General features: G+C 42.3%; 1 protein-coding gene across 9 annotated transcripts; it reads right to left on the reverse strand.

Annotated features, from left to right (window-relative positions):
• Positions 1-14: 14 nt before the first annotated feature.
• On the reverse strand, positions 15-23,932 carry Slc17a1 (solute carrier family 17 member 1). 9 transcript variants are annotated; one of them, XM_050142412.1, is made up of 13 exons: positions 23,739-23,859; positions 21,451-21,519; positions 17,427-17,599; positions 16,146-16,379; positions 15,979-16,066; positions 15,235-15,321; positions 14,280-14,398; positions 14,017-14,178; positions 12,650-12,812; positions 12,410-12,557; positions 9,759-9,849; positions 6,502-6,638; positions 15-1,352 (listed from the first exon to the last, which is right to left on the reverse strand). In XM_050142412.1, exons 1-12 carry the CDS (start codon positions 23,743-23,745, stop codon positions 6,504-6,506), a joined length of 1,476 nt encoding a protein of 491 aa, XP_049998369.1. In that variant the 5' UTR covers positions 23,746-23,859; the 3' UTR covers positions 15-1,352; positions 6,502-6,503. The 9 variants fall into 9 exon arrangements, 8 of the variants coding, with proteins under 8 accessions (XP_049998369.1, XP_049998371.1, XP_049998368.1 ...); XM_050142414.1 differs by lacking the exon at positions 15-1,352 and adding an exon at positions 1,370-2,054 and having other exon boundaries at positions 23,855-23,932; XM_050142411.1 differs by lacking the exon at positions 15-1,352 and adding an exon at positions 1,370-2,054.
• Positions 23,933-25,870: the final 1,938 nt, after the last annotated feature.

Here is a 25,870-nt window from a genome sequence, read left to right on the forward strand (position 1 = left end):
GTGATATCATGATACTTCCCTTCAAAGACCTGCTTTTGTACCTACTTGGCTGCTAAAGACATCTAACCAAAAGGGCTTTGTTTCAGGGTCATCTCAGAGATCCTGGCTAGATGATACTAAAGGCATGTCCCCCCACAATTAGAGGTCTCGCAAGGGAAGGGAATGGTTGGTTGTTTATAACTGTAACTGTATGATCCTGGAAGCACAGATGTGTCCAATTTTCTATGAAACTTCTATACTTTTGCACCAAAACTGAAGAGGAAATCAGAAGTACAGGAGTGATGAGTTGAAACCATGGAAGAGTGGTACCATGAACTCTGTAAGCTGCCAGCAATAGAGACTTGATAACCTGGACAACAGAACATCTACAGGGGCAGGAGGCCAAAGTGGACAGTGGCTCTCATGTTAAGTGAGAGGGTTAAAGAGCCATTGTGAGTCTTGGTGTGTGCAGAGTGTCTAAGAAAATCAAAATAAAGAACAAGGAAGAGTGAATCTATTGTGTAAAAATTAATCAACTTTCTTCAACTAATACAAGAGGGGTAGTAGAATTCGACCATTCTAGACAGTTTCCTGTCTGTGGATCTTGGCTTTGGATCCAAACTACTTCTAGAACATAAACACCACTCAGGCACTCTCTGGATCAACTCTTCTACAGATTCCTTCTTTTTGACCACTCTGACCTGGACCTTTCATTGGGATGTGGATCTGTGCAAATCTCTTATGTCTTAGTCTTAGGGAGTAGACACAGGCTTGTGTGACTCTGATCTCCTCATGTACTGCTTGGTAGCATCAGTCTACAGTGACTGCTCCTTGCCTGCTTCTCTGATTCTTGTGGTTCCAGCCACTGTTCAATGGGTCTCATTCAGTGTAAAATGCCTTCTAAAAATGTTGGTAAGACCCATGCTTTCTCCGGCTCATTTCTAATGTTTAGAGAGCGTGTATGGTGTTGTATGGTGTTTCTTTGCGCTAAGAATCCACATGGACTACAAAAGAGAACATAAACATTTGAACACTAAATGAATGTTAATGAACACATTAGTGTGTATGGAGACATGACAGGCATCACAGTCAGGCACAGCTTGAAATCACTCACTACCACAGGGGGATAGATGGCTTTAATGACAGTATCACAAGCGAGTGTGCAGTGACAGCTGTGGACTATGTAAGAAAGAGGGGCACATCTTACTAGAATATGTAAGTGCCATGCACTTATTTAAGAGTGAGTGGTGGCCACCACCATTACACAGCATCCGTTGAGCTGGTGTTTGAAGATCACCTGATGTAGGAGGCTGATGGAACGAATGTTCTAGGAAAGACCCTCGAGGAAGATCCACAGCATTTGCAAAGGCTTGCTGGCAAGAGAGAAAGAGCAGGCATGAATAGAGCAGAATTGACTGGGAAATGATTGAATGGGACCATCAAAGAGGAAACTGATTTTCTAAAATATTTTCTTTCAAATTGGGCTATCCTAAAAGAATATAAATAATTTAAGTTGTTTTTTTTTCAAATGGCTCACATATTTACAACGAAGAGGAATGAATGTTGAAAATTGAAAACAAAATGAACAAAAACAAACCCAAACCAAGAGGCCTTTCATGAAGCTGTAGAGTAAAATTTCATCTTATGTTTGTTTATTGAATCATAGAGGAGGACAGATAAATCAATCCACCTTTAAACTTGGACACGTAACTTGTCGCATACAATACGCAGTGCAGAAGAAGTACACAGACTAAAGCGGGTGAGACTGGCCTCCCAGGATCCTCACGCCACCCCCTCCTGGGATTGGTGGCTCCTAGGGATGGGAGTCTCACACAGTTCCTCTTTTTTTTTTTTTTTTTTCTAATAGGGACTCTGACCTCGTGCTTCGTAAGCGCTCAGTTTTCTATTAACTTTTGTAGGAACAGGAAAACAAAACACACAGAGATGTCACTGGAGAGTTGTCACGCAGAGAGTGTGCCAGCACCTCAAAGAAATTAGTGTAGACCAGGAGACTTTTCTCAAGTCGTCCTTCTTGTCCGGTGACAGGTTATCCATGCCATTTTCGCATGTCTCCCCTACGGACATAAAAATAAATAAATCTAACTGCCAGGTGCCACCTTGCCTCCTTCCTCTGCCCTACCCTATGCGAAAATATCTGAGTAGCTGCTGCATTTTGCTAGGCCCAATCTCGGTGCTTGAAGATACTCATTGCTGTGTGTTGAGGCTGCATCCTGAAAACAAACAAGCAAATCAAAAGCCACTGTGCCATAGAGCTGGCACTCCTGTAGGTATATTAATGCCCTCAAGACAGCACATTACAAGTGTAGTAATAATAGGTACATTTTCTGTGTCCCCACATTTCATCTTTTAATACAGTGATTTGTTATTAAGAGAATGAAAATAAAACCTTTCCTGGGGGCCCTACACCAAGCACGCACTCCAGCTTCCGGGTCCCTGCACTCACGCACCATCTGCCTTTTCTAAGAACCCTTCCCGACACCCATAGAGGCTGCTGTCTGACAGTCTGGGGTGTTCTGACTGTTAATAGGCATCTGGACCAACTCCTCTGTACTCATACATCCTGTCTAGAACCTGGAAAAAATCACGGCCAAGATGCTAACCTAGAGGGTCCAGCCAGGGTCCTAACTGGAGCAACAATGAAGAAGGCACACATTATTCTGCTTTGTTTTGTTTTTGTGAATGGATTTTTCCTGTTTAATTGGCTTGATTTTGTAGACAGGGTTTCACTGTGTAACCCTAGCTGACCCAGAACTCAATGTATAGACAGTCTGGCCTCAAATTCACAGAGATCTGCCTGCCTTTGCCTCGTGAATATTAAGATTAAAGGTGTGTGTCATTATGTCCAACCCTGTTCTAGTCTTCTTTAAACTGATTTTTACCTATTTTTAGCTTAAACTTTTCAGTGCATGTATTCGATGTATATGGCACATAAGAACAGCTGCATATAGCTGGATAATGTGCATTGAGTACGTTCCTCCCATGCCCATGCCTAATGCCTGTCTTCCCTTTGCTTCTTCCTCCTCTCATCCCCAGTTTGTCCCCATTGTTTCCCTAGATGGTTTTGCTTTGATTTCCATGTCCTATATATAACGTTACATATCTGTATGCTTTTTATGCCTGCCTCTCTCTCTCTCTCTCTCTCTCTCTCTCTCTCTCTCTCTCTCTCTCTCTGTGTGTGTGTATTTGAAGCTTTGCATGTCAATAATGCATTGCCTTATACGTGGCTATCAGTGCCTTGTCAGCTGGACAGAACATTCATTTGCTGCAGGTGTCCCCATGTATTCTGTTCAGAGAGGGGACCCACTGCAGGTATTTGAATACCTCTCAATAACATTGGCACTTCCTTGAGTCCACAAATTCATCTAAGAAGTTCACTTCCGTCCTCTTAATGTGAGGTGGCCTATTTGTGGCAGTATGGTTCCCAGAAATTCCCTGAGAGTCCTTATATTATATGGCAAGTTGTAATGTTACAAGGGTGTCTTCAGGGCAGTGGGGGAACACATAGCAGATCTATAACCCCAAAGTGAAGCCTAGGAGAGTTGAGGTGGAGAAAGGCTTTGCAACAATTTAAAAATGCCTGTTTTTACCTGAAGGTTAGAACAATGTAAATATGCCTATTCTTAATTTTGGTCATTGTGGCACATGTATGTAACTCAATCACTCAGAAATGGAGGTGGAAAAATCATGAACCTCAAGCCAGCTTAGGCTGTATAGAAAGTCCAAGGCTAGTCTAAGCTATACTTATTGAGGTTTCGAATTAATGTACACACACACCACACACTCCACAGAAAACAAAAACACTCCTTAATCTAAACCAAAAAAAAAAACCACTAAATAAGAGATGTTATCTCTTGACCCTTGCATTCAATTTTATACTAAGGGTTCTAAGCAAAGCAATTAGAGAAAAAAATGAAGATTATTCAGATAGGAAACAGAAGTAAAATTACTTACATTTCTAGATAACAAAATTATTTATATAGAAATCAGACAGTATCCACTAAAAACTAGTAAGATATGCTTAATGAAACTGTAGGGCATTACAAAAGTTAACTGCATTCCTATTGTATTTAACACAAAAATTAAACTGAGAAGACAATTCCATTTAAAATAGAATTTAAGAACCAAGCACACTGATATACATTTGTAACGTCAGGGCCTGAGAGTGGGGGTTATAAGTTCTGGGCTAGTCTCTTTGGGCTCCACAGTGAGTTCCAAGCCCATCTAATATCACCACACGCTGGTTCTAGCTCTTACCCAGGAGTTCGTGGGTAACACACTCAGATACTATGAAAGTGCACTAGCATCAACAACAGAAAGGACCAATGAGCAGTGACTCATACATAACATCAGCTTACAGGCAACTGCATCCCCCTCCAAAACAAACAGCCAAGAGCAACAACGAAACCCTATCTGGTGCCATGTTTCTCTCTACTCCTTTTCGGGAGGAATATCTGTCTGTTCTGACTGCTTCTATTTCCTCACATCGTATTTTCTCTCTCTTTTCTTTTCCACAGATACAATAGACAACAGAAAACTGCAGAAAGCAAATAGTTGGCTTAGTGGTTTGCAAGCACCAGGGCTTGAGTTTGAACCCCTGAATCCATGTAAAAATTTATAGCGTCGGGGCACATACTTGTAACTTGAGCACTAGGGAAGCAGAAACAGGAAGATCGCTGGGCCTGATTGGCCAGCCAGGAGACTCAATTGTCTGCCTGACAATAAGAGACTGTCTCAAAAGAGCTGAACCCTAAGAAAAACATACATAGATCCACCTGGAAAGGGGAAATAGACAGGATCGCCTGACACGATTGGGAGCATGGGGGTAGAGAGAGTAGGGGAAGGGAAGGGGAAGGCGAGGGGAGAAGGGGAAAGGGGAGGATAACTTGGGGGAACAGTATAGTAGGGATGGAGGAAGGACAGAGATGAGAGCAAGGAAAGAGATGTTTTGATTGAGGGAGCCATTATGGGGCTAGCAAGAAACCTGGCACTAGAGACATTTCCAAGAATCCATAAGCATGACCCCGGCTAAGACCCTCAAGCAATAGAGGACAGGGTGCCCAAACTGGCCTTGCCCTGTAGTCAGACTGATTTATATCTTATACATCACCTTAGAACCTTCATCCAGCAACTGATGGAAACAGAGGCAGAGACCTGAATCAGAGCACTGGACTGAGCTCCTGAAGTCTAGTAGAAGACTGGGAGGAGTGGGAATATGAGCAAAGAGGTCAAGACCATAATGGGGACATCCACTAAAACAGCTTACCTGAGCTAATGGGAGCTCACCAACTCCAGCCAGACAGGGAAGGAACCAGCATAGGTACAAACTAGGCCCTCTGAATGTGCGTGGCACCAGGATTTATCTCTACTGCTTGTACTGGCTTTTTTTGGATTCTCTAGATGGATGCCTTGCCCAGCCTAGGTACAGTAGGGAGGGCCTTGAACCTTCGCCAAAGCAAGGTGCCTTACCCTCTCTGAGCAGTGGATGGGAGGTGGGGTGGGGGGGGGGAAGGTGGAGGGAATGGGAGTAGGGAAGGGAGTGGAAACTGAGATTGATATGTAAAATAAAACAAGATAGTTTGCTTTCTTTTAAAATAAAATAAAGTAGAAGGGAAGAGAAAGAAAGAAAGAAAGAAAGAAAGAAAGAAAGAAAGAAAGAAAGAAAGAAAGAAAGAAAGAAAGGCGGGCAGCGTCAGCATAAGGATAGCATTGTAGCATTGAAGCTGTCTTTAGCTGACACACGCACACACACCACACCACACACACCACACCACACACACCACACCACACCACACCACACCACACCACACCACACCACACATGCACATTAGCCCAGTAACATGTGCACTCTCTTCCCTCATGCCTAAAAAGAGGGGCTCACAGTCTTCTTTTGTCTCTCCTAACAGCTGTTGGCATTTATCACAACAGGGTGTCTTGATTCAATGGGGCTTGAAAATAGGGCTGTTTCGCAACTGCCAATTCTAATCCAGGTTTATCCACTACCCACAGTTTAGATGAAACTTTCACAAATTACCAGATTCTCTTTGAGCGCACCTTAACTGGCCTCCTGTCTCCATTATTATTTGAGTTGTTTCTGCCAGGATCATCCCTTTGACAGCTGTGCCTAACCCAGCGGTAAGTTTTAGAGCCTATCTAAAGATGTTAAGTCCTGGACGGCGCTTTCCAGAGGTATCAGTTTCTTCGCCTCAACACTCCATGTTTTCTAACCATTATTCTACTTTCCTGAGGGCAGGTCCTCATCTCTTTTGCGTTTCTCTTAACTGTTCAATTCCGAGAAACTCAATTTCCCAGATTTGCTATAGCAACTCTGATATCTCCCCCAGAACAGTGTAGCGCCGGGTGGGGCAGTTATCAGCCATACTGTTTCAGATTTGGCATGCTTCCCCTCCCCCAGCCCACTCAGCTCTCCATCTTGGCGACTCAGCAGCAGCAGCTCTCTTGCCTGCATCTTCAATTTCAGAATTTAATCTAGTAATGTCTCACCTTCACAGTCGTGTGTTTTTTGTTTCTTTAGCCCAGTCCTGAATTTCTCCTTTAGCAAACACATTGTAGAAAGTTATGCACGTCACATTAATGCCTGACATCAAGAAGAAGATTTTATGCCATGCGTTTTCTGGATCCTGAGGGATTGAAATACAAATAACTGTGAGTGGCCGAGCTTGATTTTGCATCCGACAACATTTAGAATACAGCATTAAAATAGTATGTAAACGCAACACAGGTCATTAAGCATTCAAAACACTCATAAATGACACTCTACACCAGTAACTACTTTTAATTACATATATATAAATTTATAAATTTCTGTTTTCACCAGCTATTAATACAACATTAATATGACAGTTTCTTTTTTTTAATGGGGGGGATTTAATTATTTATTTATTTCAGTTTTTTGAGACAAGTTTTCTCTATGTAGCCCTGACTGACCTGGATCTCACTCTGTTGACCAGACTGGTCTCAGACTCAGAGATCCACCTGCCTCTACCTTCTGAGTAGTGGGAGCAAAGGGGTGCTCCACCACTGCCAGGCAATATACCAGTATCTTGTAAATAATGCACCTTTTTGGCATGGTTTATTATTTTGAAACTTCCTGCTCTTTCAAGACACCTTATGCAGATAACTGTGTATTGTATCAGATAGTCACGTATGGATAGGCATATAGGGAAAGTGTGTTTTCAAATGCAGTTGGCCGATTTACCCATTTCTATGCACTACCGCTATTATTTTTAGCCATCCTATGTACAGTGATTATTATTTTGCTATGATCACATGATTTCACATTTCCCATGGCAAGGTTCTGACACAATTAAGAGAAATGGACACATGTTAGCTGAATAAAAACATTATCATTTCCCACAAAAATAATTTAAACTTTTATTTGGGATTGTATTTAACCAACAGAGCATATAACAGCTTTTCAAGTCTTTTAATACAAAAATGGTGTATCTTGCCGTTTATGAGAATGTTTTAATTCTGTAAAAACTATCTCCTGTTTTCTCCACAGAAATGTCAATTACTTATTAAATATATTCTTAGATATTTTATTTTAGGGCTATAAATGATATACTAAAATTATCTCTGTGCTATTTATTCAGATATTTAGAAAATACTTCATACGGACATTGGTTTATATAATTTATATATTTGTACTCTATTAGCAGCCACGCCAAACTGCTAATTGTCATACTTTAGCTGTAGCCTTCTGGTTGTCTTTGAATGCCACCTACTTAACTCTTTCTCCTTTCATGTTCATCTTTCATATTTTCGCTAGAATACAGCACAAAGCTAGTAAGATCATCGCCTCCTTTCCTTGCTCACAGTGTCAAAAGAAAACCATCTCACAGTGCACCGAGATGCTGTTTGCTGTGGGGTGTAAGTCAGTGTTTCTCTTCCCTCACACTGAGGAGAAGGCAGACAAGATTCCTTCCTGGGTAGAGACAGCACTGCAAAGTTCTAAAACCCACATTCCCGCGTGCCTTCCGAAAGTTAGTAGAAAAGTTTGCCGACAATAATTGGAAATCAGTTCATGATAGTCAAGAGACGCAGCGGAAAAGCAGGGTGTGGCTGGCTCTTAAGGCTCACAAAGAGAACTAATCCGAGTTGCCTTGAGTTTCCCCTCTTTAGTGAGGCCAGTGCTCCTCCTGGGGAGTTTCTGCGGTGCTGTTTGTGGCTTCTGCCTTTATGACACCTTAAGTATGTACAGCAGGATTTGGGGAAGCTCTTTGATGGGAAATGTGGCCACAATATATGCTGACCACCTCACCCTGCCCCTTGCTGTGTGGCGGGTGGGAGAAATTTCCAACACAACTAATCCACCCAGGAGCTTGCCCTCCAAACAAACCAGTTGAGGAGCTAATGAAATTGACAGGGGGTGGGTTTGGACCCTTTTGTATTCTATGCTGTAGAAGGTGCTTTAGTCCTTCTGCAGGTAGACAGGCATCCGCACATGCATGTTATCCATAGCTTAGACCACACACAGTACTAGCAGCTGGCTGTTCTGAGTTAATGTTCCAGCCCGGGTGGAGGAACAAGGGTTGATATAGTCAGACACTAGTTGGACTCAGCATTTCAGGAAGGAACTGGTCTCAGGCTCCTGGAGAATGAGGGGAAAGTGCAAGGCACAATACATAGACATCATAAGTCTCCAAAATGTCCTGATCATCTGACCAGTAGGGCAAGACAGACCTCTAGAATGATTAACGGCTTCCCTTTAAGCCAGCTGGCTACAGCTTTTCCTAGGATATTAACCCACCACCTTCTCAACTCACTGAATCAAACGTTCCGGATAGTACTATGAAGAGATGCAATTCCTGCCTCTGCTCACAGCTTTTGCGGTGGCAGGGAGCGTGACCCTGAGCAGTGCTCATGCAGATGAGGGTGCAGCCCTTTCTTGCTACACATGCCCATCCTGGCTTTGCTTTTTCAGGTAAATGTGTGTCTGTTGATCCACAGCAGCTAGTGGCCCTGTGGTCATTCACCTCCTTGAAATCAAATTTTCTGAATCTCTAAAATGTTCTTTTATTTGCTTTTATCAAGAAGAAGCACGGGTTTCCACACTGGTGTTGTCTGTGTGTGTCACAGGCTGTGTGCATGAGAGAACATGCGTGTGCCCCAGCATGGAAGTGGAGCTCAGAGGACACGTTTGTGAGTTGCTTCTCTCTTCCCACCTTTATGTGGCTTCCGGGTTTTGAACAAGGTTGATAGGCTTTTACAGTAAGTGCTGTACCCCTGAGCCGTCTCACCAACCTGAAACACATTATTTTTTTTTTTTTTTTAAGTAACTTTAAATTGGCGGAGTCTTTCAACTGTGTCCACCAAAAGGATTTTAAGGAATTCTGGGACAACTGCCGTTGTAGTGCCTCAGTAGAAGCTACAGCGTCCTCCAACCTTCAGCCCCATGTCTTCCTGTCTTTAACTTCCTTCCTGACAAAGTTCCTTTTGGTGCTTCCACCAGCCTTGCTCAGCCAAATCCTCTTTCAACAGCTACCGTTTTCTGTTAAAACCAGAGACCCATTTCCTTTCAAATAGCCGAAGTACTACCAGCTGACACACAGTGAGAAAGAATATATTGTGTGTAGAAGTGTAGACTCAGAAGACCACCTGCTGTTGTGGTCTTCTCCAAGGTGTGTGTGTGTGTGTGTGTGTGTGTGTGTGTGTGTGTGTGTGTGGACTTTCTTTATACAATTAATAGCAAAACCAAAACCCAAAACTACAACTGAGCTTATCTGCATGCTACTTACCTGGTTAAGGATCAAGCCAGCTACAGCTGAAGAAATTAGGCCTCCAATCATTCCAATTAGAGCTGAAACTGCTTTAATAAATCCATAATAGCTGTACAAAAAGGAAAGAGAACAAGGGTGGAAAGTGGTACAAATGCTTCAGGCAAAGCTACCCCAATCCAGTGAGGCTCAGAGCGGGGACGGCTGATGCTATGAACACCCATTTCAACGGCTTACGTTCAAACGGCGGAAAGCAGGCACGCACGATAGCAAGTTCTCACTGTCCTACACTGTCAGAAAGGGTTACCTTTAGCAGTAAGGAATCTATGATATTATGAAAATGATCAATGTTTAGAGTGAAACTCAGCAGTATTTTTTTTATAGTAACAGAAAACGGACTAACACAAATTCCAAAGCAGTGGTCATAATTTAAAAACCAAATATTTGAAAACAAATCTCAGTGGCAGTAAAATAAGTCTAAGCTGTCATGAATTAACATCTGAACTTGCACCTAATAGCAAGAATAATGAGGTAGACAATCTGGGATGGCATTCGCTGTGTGCCAAAGCACTACTGTGCACATTTTACCTATGCTAAATTATTCCGGACTCTTTTACTTTATTATTTCATTTTCTCTGTGTGTGTGTGTCAGAGACAGTCTCTCTCTTTAGCCAAGTGGCCTCAATCTAGTCCTTCTCCTTCTTCTACCTCCTGAATGCTGGGTTATAAAAATGTATATAGAGAGTACGTATGACCATACCAAAAAGAATGGTGTTTTAAAATCATTACTTAATAACAAATTAAGAAAAATACAATAATCCATTTTAAAAGAACTAGAAAAAATGTAATTAAAAATAAATTTAACCAAGGAGTGGACTGACGTGCACTCTAAATCGATAGGACATTGATGAACTGAAGACACGCCATGTTTATGGATCAGAAGAAAGAAAATCAGCAAAATGTTCGTTTCTTAAAGTGGTTTAAACAGTCTATTCTTGCCTTGTGAAATCCAAATGATACTTTTCACAGAAATAGAAAAGAAATGGTTAAAATATCTATGGCTTCACAAAGGTGGACAAAGGTGTTCCAAGGACAAAGAACAAAGGAGGGGGTCTCACACCACCTGTCCTCAAAATAGACCTCAAAGGTATGGCAGCCAATAGGAAAGGAAAAAGGACAATAAATAATATTGGAACCAGACAGAAATCTTTAATAAATAAATAAATTAAAAAAAATAATATTGGAACCAATTATATCTACTTACAGAAGAGAACAGAATCGTGCCTTTCTTTCGGACAATATATAGTATATTGACTCAAAAGGAACTAAAGACTTGGAACTATAAATCCTTGAGAAAGACACACTGTGGGAACCTCCAGAACTTCAGTTTGGATGACATTTTTTTTTATATGACTAATAAAAAAATCTCAAGCAACAAAAGCAAAAGGAGAAGAATGGAATGACTTCAAGCTACAAACTTTCTGCAGTCAGGGAAACAGCCAGTGGGGTAAAGAAGCAACCTACGCAATGGGGAAATGTAAAGCACACATTCGCTAGGGGTTAGTGTCAGAAATACATCAGAAGCACAGCTCACCATCCACATAGAGGAACGCGACTCAAAGAACCCAGATAGAAACTTTTCAAAAAAGGCCTAAATGGTCAACGAATACATAAGGAAAATTTTCAACATCACCAATCATCAGTGAAATGCAGATTCAGAACTTGTTGCCTTCCATATTAGGATGGCTGTGATGAAAAGGATGAGAGAGGGGTTGGCGAGAGGCAGAAACCTGAGCTAGTGCGGCAGCCACTGTAGGAAACAGAATGAAGGCGCCTCACCGTATGTCCCAGCGCTCCGGCTGCTGGACATGTATTAGACAGAGACCGAGTCAGCGCATCAGACATCTGCAATGGCTTGTTTATGGCCACATCATCCACTCAGGTAAGACACAAAAAATACCAGCGTCCGCCAGCACTAAATGGATAAAGACTGTGTGGTCTACACAACAGAAAGCTATTGCCTTTAGAAGAAGGAAAGTCCATCTTTGTTTAACAACGTGCATGAACGTGGAGGATATAATGCTGAGCGAAATAAGCAGGTCACAGACAGGTCACACACATGATATCGTGTACGTGTAGAATATAAAAAGTTGAATTCATTGATGTAGAGGATAGAAAGGGTGTTATCAGAGTCTAGGGGTGAAGCGAGACATTTAGGAAGACACTGGCTGAAAGATGCGACATTTCAATGAGAAGGAATAAGTTCAAACAGCACAGTGCCTGCCATTAATAGCAAACTAGGATAGATGTTAAGTACTTTCATTACAAAAATAAGGAACTGTGGGCTGGAGAGATGGCTCAGCGGTTAAGAGCACTGACTGTGCTTCCAGAGGTCCTGAGTTCAATTCCCAGCAACCACATGGTGGCTCACAACCATCTGTAATGAAATCTGGTGCCCTCTTCTGGCCTGCAGCTATACATGCAGACAGAACACTGTATACATAATAAATAAATAAATCTTTAAAAAAAATAAGGAACTGTATGAGTAATGTTACTTAACTCCATTTAATCATCCGGCAATGCGCCCATTTCAAAACATCGTCCTGTACACAAGAAATGCATGTCATTTTATTTATTAATGCAAAAGTAAGTGAATGCTAAGAGAGCCCCACCTGGGAGCAATATCCAAGGCATTGATGTGCTGTCCACAGAAGGAAAAACTGAGTGTCGAGTTGGCGAGTGTCAGGAAGATGATGGTGCTGTAGAAGCTGGAGCTCAGGTAGAGCAGGCACATGATGAAGATCACAGGAGAGAGAATCCCTGCAGAATGATCCAAACCGTACAGTTAGGTGCTTCTGAACACAGGGCTGAAGGACTCCCCCACGTGCTCGTCTGTCCTGGCTCTTCCTTACCTAGCGTAGAGAAGAGTTTCCGCACATTAGCTACGCTGAAAATCTTCCGGGACAGGAGGAAGTCTGCCAGCTGACCTGCTACGATGCCACAGATGTAAGCAAGCAGATAGGAGAGACTGGACAGCAGCCCGTTCTGAGGAGCAAACAGGAATCCTGAGTGCACCTGGTGGAGACGCAGTGCCCTGCAGCCAGTGCGTTCACCGGATTGCAGTAACTAATGTGTACTTTAGACTTGGAGATGTGACTCAGTGGTTGAGTTCTTGTCTGCCATGCCAAAGGTGCTGGGTTCAATCCCCAGTCCCATCTAATTAATGCATGAATTAAATGTGTGCTTTGATCCAGGAAACTATCCAGTACCAGAACTGTGTCTGGGAACACAAGGTCCAAGGAAAGCAAAACATAGTTTTGAGATTAGTCAGAATTGTCACCATCCTTTATAGATTTTTGTTTTTAGTATCATGGGACCAGGAAAATTGCAAGAGAAGACTACTGAGAACAGGAAGTGTCAGCCCTGAGGGAAATAATAGAGGCTAGAGATGATAATTGATGACAGACAATTGCATGTTTGCTCTAACTGGCCAGGGTTAACTCTAGGAATGACTCCATGGTTTCTTTAAGTTGAATCGGTGAAAGCTTGTATGACCATGGCACTATGCTGGCCACTACCCAGAGGCAATAAGTACATTACACAACGTTCCAAAGTTGGGAGCCCATACTCCATTTCTAAGGGACTCTTTCTGGGTTACCTTGATACCAAATGATAGGAAGTTCCAAACATAACTGGCATCCAATGTCAGATAAGCAATTGGGAATCCTTTAAGAGTAACACCTAAAGCCCAGGAATTGTGGTTCTATCCCAAGACAATGGGTTAACAAGAGCTGGACACAGTGGCAGAGTAATTTTTACATTAGGACTCCATTTCCTGAAGAGAATGGTATGTCAAGCTATTTTCATTTTTTAGAGATTAAAAAAAAAAGTCTCACACTGTGGCTCAGGTTAGGCTCAAAGTTAGAGCAATCTTCCTGCTTCAGGTCTGTAAGCACTTAGAGGATAGGCAGGCATTCACCACAATACTAGCTTGTAACAAGTCTCAAGTAACAGAATAAGACATATATTGGGGACCCTGGGGGTCTGTGTGGAAAAGTGGCTGCATGTGTGTTGATGGAAGGATTTCAGACGCTGTGTGTATACCAACACCCTTTGTCTGGACAGAGTTCACATGTAGAAAACCATGCATCTCCAGGTAAAGTCCACTAGCCAGTGTAGGAGGCAGGCAAAGACTGAGTCTATGGTCATAAGACACAGAGAGAGAGAAGTGGGGAGGAGTCCCTTATGAGTTAAAGATGAGAACAGGTGGTACACTTACCTCTCTGATGTTGACATGAAGCACAGTGTTGATAAATGTTGGAGTGTATGTAACCAGGAGGCTGTTGGACCATATGAAAGCAAAGGTATTGATGATAATAGCCCAGAGCGGAAGAGACTTAAGCATAGCTTTGATTGGCAGAGATTGTCTGCGCGAGCTGACCTGGGAAAGAAATCAAGAATCATTCCAAATAAGGATCATCTGGAATGTGTTGTGTTTGGCGCAGAATGTAGAAGCTGCCCAAAAGGAGCTCAGTGTTCTACCTGCTGGGGAAGAGAGGATGTGATGTAGGCCTTCTCCCTGCTGCTCATATACGGGTGGTCCTTGGGGTCATCATAGAACAGAAGGAACCAGCAAAGACTCAGGATACAGCCAAAAATACCTACCAGAGAATCACATGTTACAAGGAAGTTCTAGCTGGAGTTTTGGATCAAGTACATTTTAGAGCATTGGCCTGAGAATCTAAGTGGTCTCTTTCTTCTCTGAAACCCTGGGAGGCTCAGACTTTGATGGTCTTTGTAACCACAGCTGGCCCTTGCTGTGGTGTGCATGTTACTGATATGCTCCTGTTGGTGAATCCTTTGTTCTGGCCTGATCCAATGAGTCCGTCTACTCCCTTAGGATTCCCTAATGTCGGGCCTTTATATTTTCAGATTGGTAATGGCTCCCTAACTCAAGAGCATGCCATTCTGAGCTTGCACAGAGCTAGACAGCCACACAACCACTGCTGCAAGGGTAGATGTGTTTGCCTATTCTGACTCAGCCTTTGGCACACTATGGGAATTAGGCACTTTCTGTAACCTTCTGACACTGATTTAACCATAGATGGATTGAATAAATATCAACAGGCCTTCTGCCCCTGTACTTTCCTTTTGAATTTGGACAATAGAAAGCCTGGGAAGGCTTCTTCTTCTTCTGGAAACACCAAGTGATGGATGATGCCAGTGAAGTGAGAGGGCCCAGAGGACCTGGGGGCCCAGTATTAGGGGCCAGGCAGTGGTCTTAGGGGCCTCAGGGCTCGTGGAGGTAAAGCTGAAGACAAGGAGCACATCCCCGTCACCAAGCGGGACCGCCTGGTTAAGGAGATGAAAATCAAGTCCCTAGAGGAGATCTACCTGTTCTCCCTGCCCATTAAATTGTTAAGTTATAATAGATGTAGATTTTTGTGTTTATTCTTAAACTTTGATCCTTACTGAGATTTTGTAAAAAGAGACTCACCGAAAATGTAGAAAACCATGGGCCAACCTAGAAGATCACAGATGAATCCACTCACAAGAAGGACAATAAATGGTCCCATTACAAATCCTGATCAAAGGGCACAGAAGACATCCCTGTTAGCTTAACAAAGGCACCTGAAAATCCCGCCAATAAACCTCTATGTTGTAATGAACAATCGCCACGGAAGAAGTTTGTTTCCAGTGCTCAGGAGGAACGGAGAACGTCTTTTCTCTTCTCTCTTTTTCTGTTGTTTGAGGTAAGGACACTGCTTTTTCATTCTGAAATAGTGTGGTGTGTGTGTGTGTGTGTGTGTGTGTGTGTGTGTGTCCATGTACATTCATTTGGATGCCAGAGGTTGAAGTCCAGGGTTTTCTTCTCCTACTCTCTGTTCTGAGACAAGTTCTTTCAAGGTCTTTCAATGAACTCAGACCTCACTGTTTCAGCAGGGCTGGCTGGCCAGTGAGCTTTTGGCCTACATCTATCTGTCTCTGCGCCAACTGTGCTGGGGTGATAAATGTGTGATCTCATGTCTGCTACTTTACATGGGTGCCAGGGTCCTCACACTCGTGTGGGAAGCACTTTATCCACTGAGCCATCTTCTCTCTCCTAATCAAAGCAAGAATATTGCAGGGATGTTTCTAAAGCCCCTAGCAACTCAAAGCACCAGTTTTGAAATGGCTCTCGGAAAGACCATGACACAAGGCGATGAAATGGGACTCAACCATGCTTGGCTTAAGTACTTACCTGATAAAGTCATGGAGGTAAGCCGGCCTCGTTCCAAGGGAGGTGCCCATTTGACCCATATTTCATGTTGGCCTGTTGACACTATCCCCTGAAATGAAAAGATGAGGGTTTTGAACTCTAATACTCTGAATCCGAGCTCTATGTCTGTTTGAATCATGTCTTAATACCTGGGCTACTCCCTGGAGTACTCGACACACAATGACCAAAGCTGCTCCAGCTTGGGCTGCTGGTGGGATAAGCATGGATAGCACAGAGCTGAGGAGCATTGAAAACCCAAGTATTCTCTTCATTGGATATAGTCCAGATAGGTACCCAACAGGAATCTGAACCACGACCATACCAAACAAGACAGAACTGAGGATAAGCCCTTGAATATCAAGACTCCAGGAATACACAGGGTTCTAAAAGGAAAAAAAAAAAAAAAAGAGGAAACACGTCTGAGGACTCTGCATTGGAGATAAAATCTGGTGTTTATGGGTTCCAGGAGTGTGGTCGCCCTGCTCAGTCTGTTTAAAGTAGTCCTTCCTCTTCCTAAAGTTTGCTTTTATCTCAAAACAACTTTGTTATCTTATCATGTCATTTTGCATATGTATTTATATTTTATCATTGATATTTTCAATTATAGATTAAGTGTCTCTTATCTGAGATGCTAGGACCAGAAAAATTTCAAATTCTTTTGGATACTGGAGATGCTGGCAGAAGCCACGAAACAACCGATTACATTGCACCCATAGTTAGGAAGAGAAAGAGATAAATGCTGAAGCCCAGCCTGTTTTCTCTTTTTATCCATACCAAAAGGCCAGTCCACTGAATGCTGTCATCTACACTTAGTGTGAGTTTCCCCACCTCAGTTAACACAATCTAGAAACCCCCTCACAGACGTGAGGTGTGTCCTAGTTGACTCTCGATCCCTGCCTAGTTCTAGTTAGAGTTAACCATATCTTTCATTTCCCTTGGTAAGGTACATTTTTTTTTTTTGCCCCCATTTCTTTCCAAAAGCTCTTACTCGAAAGAAGTTCTAGTTCTTGGGTTTTGTTACCCCTTAACCTGAAATCATACAACAAACCCTTCTAAAATGTCGAATTATTCTTTTTACTTATTAAAAGGTTTGTTTATGTGTTTAGGTGTTTTATCTGCATGTATGTCTGCACACCAGAGGAGGGCACTGGATCCCATAGGATTACAGTTATAGGCTGTCATGAGCTGTTAAGTTTGTGCTGGGAATTGAACTCAGGACCCCTGGAACAATAGTCAGTGCTCTTAACAGCTGAGCCATCTCTCCAGCCTTTGAGCTATTCTTTAATCACAGACTATGCCTATTCTTGCTCATAGTTAAAACTTGAGCTTTATGATTATTCTTATCATTATCCTGTCAATAATATACGTCCTCTGTCGAAACTAGCTACCAAGATAAAGTTTTCAACTTATACTTCATACTTCCCATATACCTTTCCATCATCCAGTCTCTCCACGGCAGATCCATTGGGTAAATGGGGTGGCTCTGTTCTGTTCACCATGGCGACCATGGTGAGGTTCAGGCACACTCGCTGAGCCATGATGACAATGTTACAGAAGTGCAAAACGACAGCCAACCCATAGCGAAAGGAGCAGAACCCTGGAACTGGGAAGTAGAAAAGAACATCTCAATTTGTAACACAGTTCAGAGAAAAAAATGCAGGCATTTGGAACTTTGATATCCTAGACAGTAAGTTAAAATTTTACTGTAAAAACATCCTTCTAGAAATTGCCATATAAAAGGAAGATGTGGGATTTATATAATAATCCCTATTACCTTAAGACGTCATTCCAGTTAGAATGTCCCGGAATGTTAATCCAGTTTGCAAATGCTTTGGTGAGTGTCTATTTTAAAGAAACCATGTACAAATACCTTGGGTTTTCTTTGGAAGTAGGACCCCTTAATATTATCAGCCATATTTTATCTCAAAGAAATTGCTTTGATCCTCAAACTGATATGACTACTCTGGTTAAGAAACTCACATTTTTACATTGTGAATTTTTTTTCTGAAGAGAATAAATTTACTGAGAAAGTATCAAGCTATAGTAAAGAATGTAGTATTGGTATAAAACCAAGCACGCTCATCAGTGGAGGAAATCAGGAATTACAGAAATACATGTACATCCAGGACTAAGTAATGCGTGTGTGTGTGTGTGCACATGTGTGTGTATGTGTGTGCACGCACACGTATGCTGCATGTCGGTATACATGCTCATATTGGGGAAAGTGGTTGCACATTTATGGAGTCCAGAGGTCAATGCTGCGTGTCTCCCTCTATTGTTCTCCACCTTATCTATCTTAGTTTTAGAGGAAGCATCTCTCATGAAACTCTGGATCACTCTGGTTAGGCTAGATGGTCTGGCTATCAAACCACAGGACTCCTCCTGTATCTGTCTCCCTCCTACCAGGATGACAGACACACATCACCACACCTAGCTTTTTATATGGGTGCTGGGGATCTGAAGTCAGATAACTGTACTAGTGTTGCAAAGGCTTTCTTGACTGATCCATCGCCCCAGGCTAAAGAACTAGTCACCAAAGCTGTCTACCATAGGAATCTATTGTTATGGAGTTCCCTAACAGTCAAAGATAATCGGCATGGTCTCTTCTATATCCAAAACCAGCAGTGAAAAGCCCCACCATGCTGAATCCATCTTACATCTGTCTGACTGCTCCATCTTTGTCCTCTAAACGTAGATTTAAAGGCTTGTGTGATTCAATCACGTTCCCTTGATAATTTTCCTGTTTAACTGGGAAATTATTTGTGTGTATCAGGGTTAGGATGTCCTAGGGGTGATTTTAGAATTCTGCCTACTCATCCTCCTGAATATTAACCTTCATCAGGTGATGAAAGGAGACAGAGACAGAGACCCACATTGGAGCACCGGACTGAAATCTCAAGGTCCAAATCAGGAGCAGAAGGAGAGAGAGCACGAGCAAGGAACTCAGGACCGTGAGGGGTGCACCCACACACTGAGACAATGGGGATGTTCTATCGGGAACTCACCAAGGCCAGCTGGCCTGGTTCTGAAAAAGCCTGGGTTAAAACCGGTCTCGCTGAACATAGCGGACAATGAGGACTACTGAGAACTCAAGAACAATGGCAATGGGTTTTTGATCCTACTGCACGTATTGGCTTTGTGGGAGCCTAGGCAGTTTGGATGCTCACCTTACTAGGCCTGGATGGAGGTGGGTGGTCCTTGGACTTCCCACAGGGCAGAGAACCCTGATTGCTCTTTGGGCTGTCGAGGGAGGGGGACTTGATTGGGGGAGGGGGAGGGAAAGGGGAGGCGGCGGTGGGGAAGAGACAGAAATCTTTAATAAATAAATAAAAGAATTCTGCCTACTGTGGTCCACCATCTGACTTCTAAACATTTATGTTCATCACACATGCAAAACATAGCCAACCATCTCCATTTTATTGTAATGTTACCTTGAACCTCATCAAAAAGTCATGACTTCAAATTGCAAAATCTCACCATGTAAATCAGTCCCCGATGACCCTTATAGAAGCAATGCAACTAGGGTACAATATTTATCTGTGGACTTGCTGAAGAGGCAAATATAAGTTCTTACTACTCCCAACATGGGATGGGTACGCACAAAACTACAAACATTAAAATTCTAAAAGAGAAAAAAGTCACGAATCCACAATGGGTTTGAAATCCATCTGAACAAACACTGTGTTTTAAAAGATGAATTTTTATCCTAGTTATAAAATAAAGTGGTATAGAGTATGATAATCCAATATATGTATTGTGATTGTCAATTTCACCATATTGAGACACTACTAGAAAAGTGGTAACTTATATTTCTGGGTTTGTTGTGAGAATGTATCCAGAAAGGGTTGGAATCTGGGTCTCTATTCAGATGAGTATTTTTTTTCCAGTAAGTCCATAGTGAATGCTACCTCTCATGTAGGCCAATCAACATAATGTCATGTTGATTAATGTTAAATCGACCCTTGCGATACCTTGCAAAAGAGGAAAATCAAAATCCCTGAGAACTAACTTACAACACCGGGTTAGAAGATTGACAGTTATGCATGGGCACAGCATTCACCAAACCCCACATATCCATGGCTGTTGCTCAATGCTCAATCTGCCAGCAACAGAGACCAACATTGAAGCAGTTATGTGGATGACCAGTTATGAAGCTGATAGCAGATAGATTTTATTAGATAATTTCCTGCATGGATAGGTCATTGTTTTATATTTACTAGGGAGACAGTTATTCTGGATATGAATTTATCCTTCCTCTATGCAATGTTTTTCTAGAAATAACTTTATCTGAATTTGAAAAATGTCCTATTCCCCGACATGGTGTTCTATACAACGGGCGCTCACTTCACATCCAGAGATGTGTGTTCATAGATTTATTGGTCTTACCTCACTTGTGGTTGAATGGCTTTTATGAGGACACAGTTACAGCATTAACTTGGTGGCAGTACTCTGCCGGACGGGAACAGTATTCTACTAGAGGCTGTGTATGCTTGAATCAGCATTCAACACATGATGCTGTTTTCCCGTAGCTATAATTCATGAATCCAGGAACCACGGGGAGAGATAGAAACCATCACCCCTAGGGATGTGGCAGCAAACGTTTCACTTCCTATTTTCAGGAGCTACTGCTCTGCTGGCCTCTACCTATTGCTGCCACGGGGAGAAATTCAGACACTGGTGGCAAAGCAAGGACTCCATTGGGCTAGAAGACAGGGCTTCTCCCCTGGGGGACTTTGGGGTCCTCAGTCTCTGAGGTGATGAGCTATGAATGGAGTTAAAGCGTTCATGGGTGATAAATCTGATCTTCCAACAGGGAAATATGGTTTCTATTCTGTAGCTTGAGAAGGAAGAGTATGGCAAACAGGCACGGTCTTCTAGAGTCTCTCCTAGTGTTTCCCAGACTAGTGTTTAAGGTCAGTGAGACTCATTCACAACCCTGTGCAAGCAGAACTACAAATGGCCCAGGCCTTCGGGACTCAAGCTGCAGATGCCACACTAGGTAAAGAACCATAGTCCATTGAGGTGCTTTATGAAGTCAAAGGCTGTAGGGAATGGTAGTTATCAACATCAACCATGACATCGGCCATATATATAAATACTAACTATGGCATGTGATGAGTCCCAGGAAAAACAATGGCGATTATCATATTATTATGCCCTATTTTGTTAAGTATATATTTGTGTCTATACATGCATGCATCAATCAAATTTATTTTCTTTCTCTTACTTTGTTTTTACCCTTTAATATAGGACTTGCGGATGCTATACAAATATTTAAGCACTGTTAGTTGCATCATAGTTATGGGATGTCAGAAGAGCATTAAGAATCATATGAAAACTTTGTTGCCTTTTCTGAATATTTCCGAATTAATGCTTCCATTGACCAGTTCTCTCCCTCGCCGTCAGTGATGCTGTGTTTAAGAAGGTGGACCCTGTACCACAGGACAACACTACCTTTCTTGGCAAGACACTGGTTCTCCATTTGATGCTTCTCTTCTTGTTTGTGGGTTTGGTCTCCATGCACTGTGGATTCAAAGCACACTGGTCAGCATATGAAAGGAAGCAACTGACCAAGCCCTCGGGAATCCTGTCTGACTGAAAGCCAGGGTCAAAGGATGACTAATCCAGTCACACCAGTGCCCTTTCACCCCCACGGAGGAGTTTAGTTAATATTCCACTTTTGTGGGGTTTTTTTGTTGTTCACTTAAAATTTATTGAAAATCTGTTAACTAGCAACCCTGTCAATTTAGTTTTTCTTAATTCAATGAAAAAATAAAAACTTTATTATAGAAACAAAAACTGTGGACATTTGCTGCCAGTAGGCTTGCCCTGCAAGGCAGACTGTCAGAAGGTCAGCGGGCAGGAAAAGAACACAGTGCAATTAAAGCTGAATTTAGAGAAGGACTAAATACAAACATAACTCATCTTCTGCTGTTTTTGGTTTTGCTTCTTCTTCTTCTTTTTTTTTTTTTTGTTAGTTTGTTTGGAAACAGGGTTTCTCTATGTAACAGTCCTGACTGGCCTGGAACTTGTTTTGTAAACTAGGCTAGCCTCAAACACACAGAGATCCACCCACAGCTGCTTTCCAGGTGGTGGGATTAAAGATGTGCTCAGCTTATTTTGTGTACGTTAAGAGAGGTGATGCATGACTGTCTTCTTAGTAATGCTACACTCTCTGGAGATAGAGCGCCCTCCATAGCCCCATGTAAACCTGTCTGTACCCGCAGTTTCTCTGGAAACAGAGCTACCACAGCCAAGCTTCTGCCAGGCAGACGCGGGTGGGAGGGTAATGAGTTAGGATTCAATTCTCACATATGCTGTGAGCTTAGGACTTTGAGATCTGACTTCATCAGTTCACAGGACTCGCACACGTCCCCAGGACACCTAGGATTTATGTATTTGGAGCATTTTAGAGTGCGTAGAACGTCAACCACAAGTATCACACACTGGATCCTCTTTTGAACTGCTCTATGCAACAAACGCCCAACACAGTACAGAGATACTACACATATTCACACACACGTAGAGGAACACTACATGCTTACTATTCATGGAACACAGTACACAGATACAACATACATACCACACCAACCTAAACAGAGAGAAACACCGCACACATACTATGCATACGACCCAGCGCACAAATGCCTTACACACTCATATGACACACAGAGGAAAACATTACACACATAAACAATACACATATGCTACACATTTATGCAAACTCTATACGCATACTATATATACAATATAGTATGCAAATATTACACACAGAAACACTATGCAAACAAATAATATACACATAGTACACATAGAAAGAACTACTACACAAACACTAGAAATGTGACACACGTAAGATACATACAGCACAATACATGGATACCACTATGTACACACAGAAGCACTAAATACATACCGCACACAGACAGAAAAGCACACACATATTGCACTGCAATACAATGCACAGATATAATAGACAAACAATTATACTCCATATACCACATATAACCACACTGCACACAAACTATATGCACATGGATATGTTACATACATATCACATAAACACTATACACAAACCCAGTACACACATACTGTATGCGCAAAAACATTACACACTACTATACACACAGAAACCACATGGAAATGCACCCCTCACACACATATACATACAACACACACGAATAGTACAAACCCTCCTCACACATAGTACAAACACCACCACCCACAAACCTCTAGCCTGTAATGATAAGTGTGCACAATTTGCACACACCACCTACCGGACACACTTGCAGTCCAGTGTACCACACTTACCCTTCCCTCCACCACTGCCTTGCTACAACAATCACGGACAGCTCGCCCCCACAGTCCACACCTTCTCTTTCCTCGTGTCTCTGTGAGCAATGCCCACTTCACATTCTTTCTTAAAAATATGTTCTTTTTCCCCCTTGTAAAAAGCCTCTAAAGATAAGCAAATTCTTCTAACAAATTTCCTCACATTGGGAAATTCTCTGCCAGGGAAGGACCGCTAAAGCCTTCTGGAGAATTAAAAGTTTATTTCAGTTGGCACATAATAAAAATCACACTGACCTGATTAAGACAGAACAGCCCTTCCTCCTCCCTGGAAGACTTTCCACTCAGCTTTAGAGGTGAATTTTTCTACCTGCTGGTAAATCCTATATCGAATTCTTGGCCTCATCATGTTAAGGGTAATGTTTAATTTTTAACTTTTCTTTTATCCTAACCTTGCATCTTCCAAGGAGAAGCATGAGTCTTGAGATCATCCACTGGACTAGAACTTTCTGGGAATTAATCAGCAATTTCAGGATTTAATAAACAGATCCCATAGTCTCCAACCTACCCAGGGGGGAGCATGCCTTCCAAAAGTGTTCAGAAGATGTCTCAATCGAGGAGGACTTTGGAATTCCATGGATTGTACCAGAAGGATGTTTTATTAACTTTATTATCTTTTCTCCCCCCCCCCCGCCTTCTTACTTCCCTCCTCTTTTTGCTCTTTCCTTCTCTTCCCCTTCTACCGCTACTCACATTCTCCCCCTTCCCCTCCCCTCCCTCCCTCTCTCCCTCCTTCTCTTTCCTTTCCCCCTTCTCAGCACCTTATCTCTTTCCCCTCCTCTCTCCCTCCTTCCTTCTTCCACACTCCTCAGAGGTCCTACCTGTCTGACATTTGACATGCTCAGAAAGCTGTGCATTTCCTTATGTCCTGCCTCTCAAAGCTGTGACTTGTTCTCTGGCTTCTCCTGGTGTTCAGCTCCTGGCTCTTCTGAAACATTTGGGCTGAAACTCTTTGAACATAATATGCTGATCAGTTAGGGACATCTAAGCCCTGATTCAGAAATTTTTCACTGTTGATAATTTGTTAACATACTTAAACATTTTAATTTTTATTATATTCTTTTCAATGTCCATCAATATTTTAGATGTAGCAGCTGCTCCATGACTTAAACCCAATTTCTCCCCCTAAATAACTGTGAGGCCAAATGTGGTGTGAGCCTGTGAACTCTGTACTTGAGGCAGAGGCAAGAGGATCATGAGTTCGAAGCCAGTCTGGGCTACCTAACAAGTGACAGACAAGCCCTACATGCACAATGAGACCCTGTATATCAGAAAGGGGAAGAGAAGGGAGAGAAGGAAGGGAAGGGAAGGGAGGGGAAAGTCAAATGTTGAAAACGCTTTGCCCTGGAGCCTTGTCTTGGGCTTATGATTCTAGGAGGTATTGATGCTCTGTGTGACCCACCAAATCTGTCCTCTCTGCTTGATACTACATCCTGCAATTTCTGGTACCGTCCAGAAAAAGGGACTTTTTAATGATTGAAAGCTCCAAGTTAGCAGTTGTTCAATGTCCACATTTTGAATAAACAGCACTCCCACATGGCATCAATCCCCACGTTCTAGGTACAGATTACATAAGAAGGAGCTGGCTTTCTGTTTGCTGCTTCCACTTTCCATTGCATCGTGAGGCTCTGACACCACTGAGCTCCATGTTTAACTTATTAATTTTTTACTTTCCCAGTTTATCATGGAAATTTTCAAACCCAGAAAAGAAATAGAACAGTCCGATGTAACCATGGACATATCAACTAGCTTCTAGCATTTGAATTTCTCTGTCCAATAGTTGTTTCTGTAGTATTCTAAAGCAACTATCAGATATCATGCAATTTCTTCTTACAAAAACAAAATGAAACAAAAAAACAAATAAAAAGAAAGAAACCTCAGCAAAGAAACTTAACTCATCAGAAAAATTTACAACATAGATAACAAGCCACCAGCACTAGTAAATAAACAAAATCCTTTAAATTTCCTCAGTTTCTTCAGAACTATCCCCTTTATATTTGACTGATTTTTGTCTGTTTTTGAAATGGGGTCTCATGCAGTCCAGACTGGCATAGAAGTCATGCTGTAGTCAAGGATGGACTGGAATTCCCAGTCCTCCTGCCTCTATTGACCAAGTGCAGGGATTTCAGACATGTGCCCCTGTCAGCGTAGCTGGGCTCTGTGAATGGTGGCCAACACTCTACAGCCCCACTCAGAAGGTCATTTTTTTTTAAAAAATTAAATTGTGTGTATGTGTGCGCATGCACGCACCAGTGTATATAAGTATGGGTACTCTCAGAGTCCAGAGAAGGTATAAAATCCCTTGGAGCTAGAGTTACTGGTGATTGTGAGCTTCTTGACATTGGTACTGGAAACTGAACTTGAGTTCTCTAGAAGAGCAGAAAGCAGTCTTTATCCCCAAACCATCTTTCCAGCTCCTGGGTGGCGTTATTTCTTGATCGTCACTTGAGAACTTGCTACCTTAATGAGCTAGCTCATTAGGTTTACTCTTAAACAATTCCCTCCCAGTACCACATGCATTCAG

The sequence above is a fragment of the Alexandromys fortis genome, unplaced genomic scaffold (genome assembly GCF_014885135.2).
Source record: "Alexandromys fortis isolate MF-2015 unplaced genomic scaffold, M_Fortis_MF-2015_v1.1 scaffold_5, whole genome shotgun sequence".
Classification (NCBI taxonomy): Eukaryota; Metazoa; Chordata; class Mammalia; order Rodentia; family Cricetidae; genus Alexandromys; species Alexandromys fortis.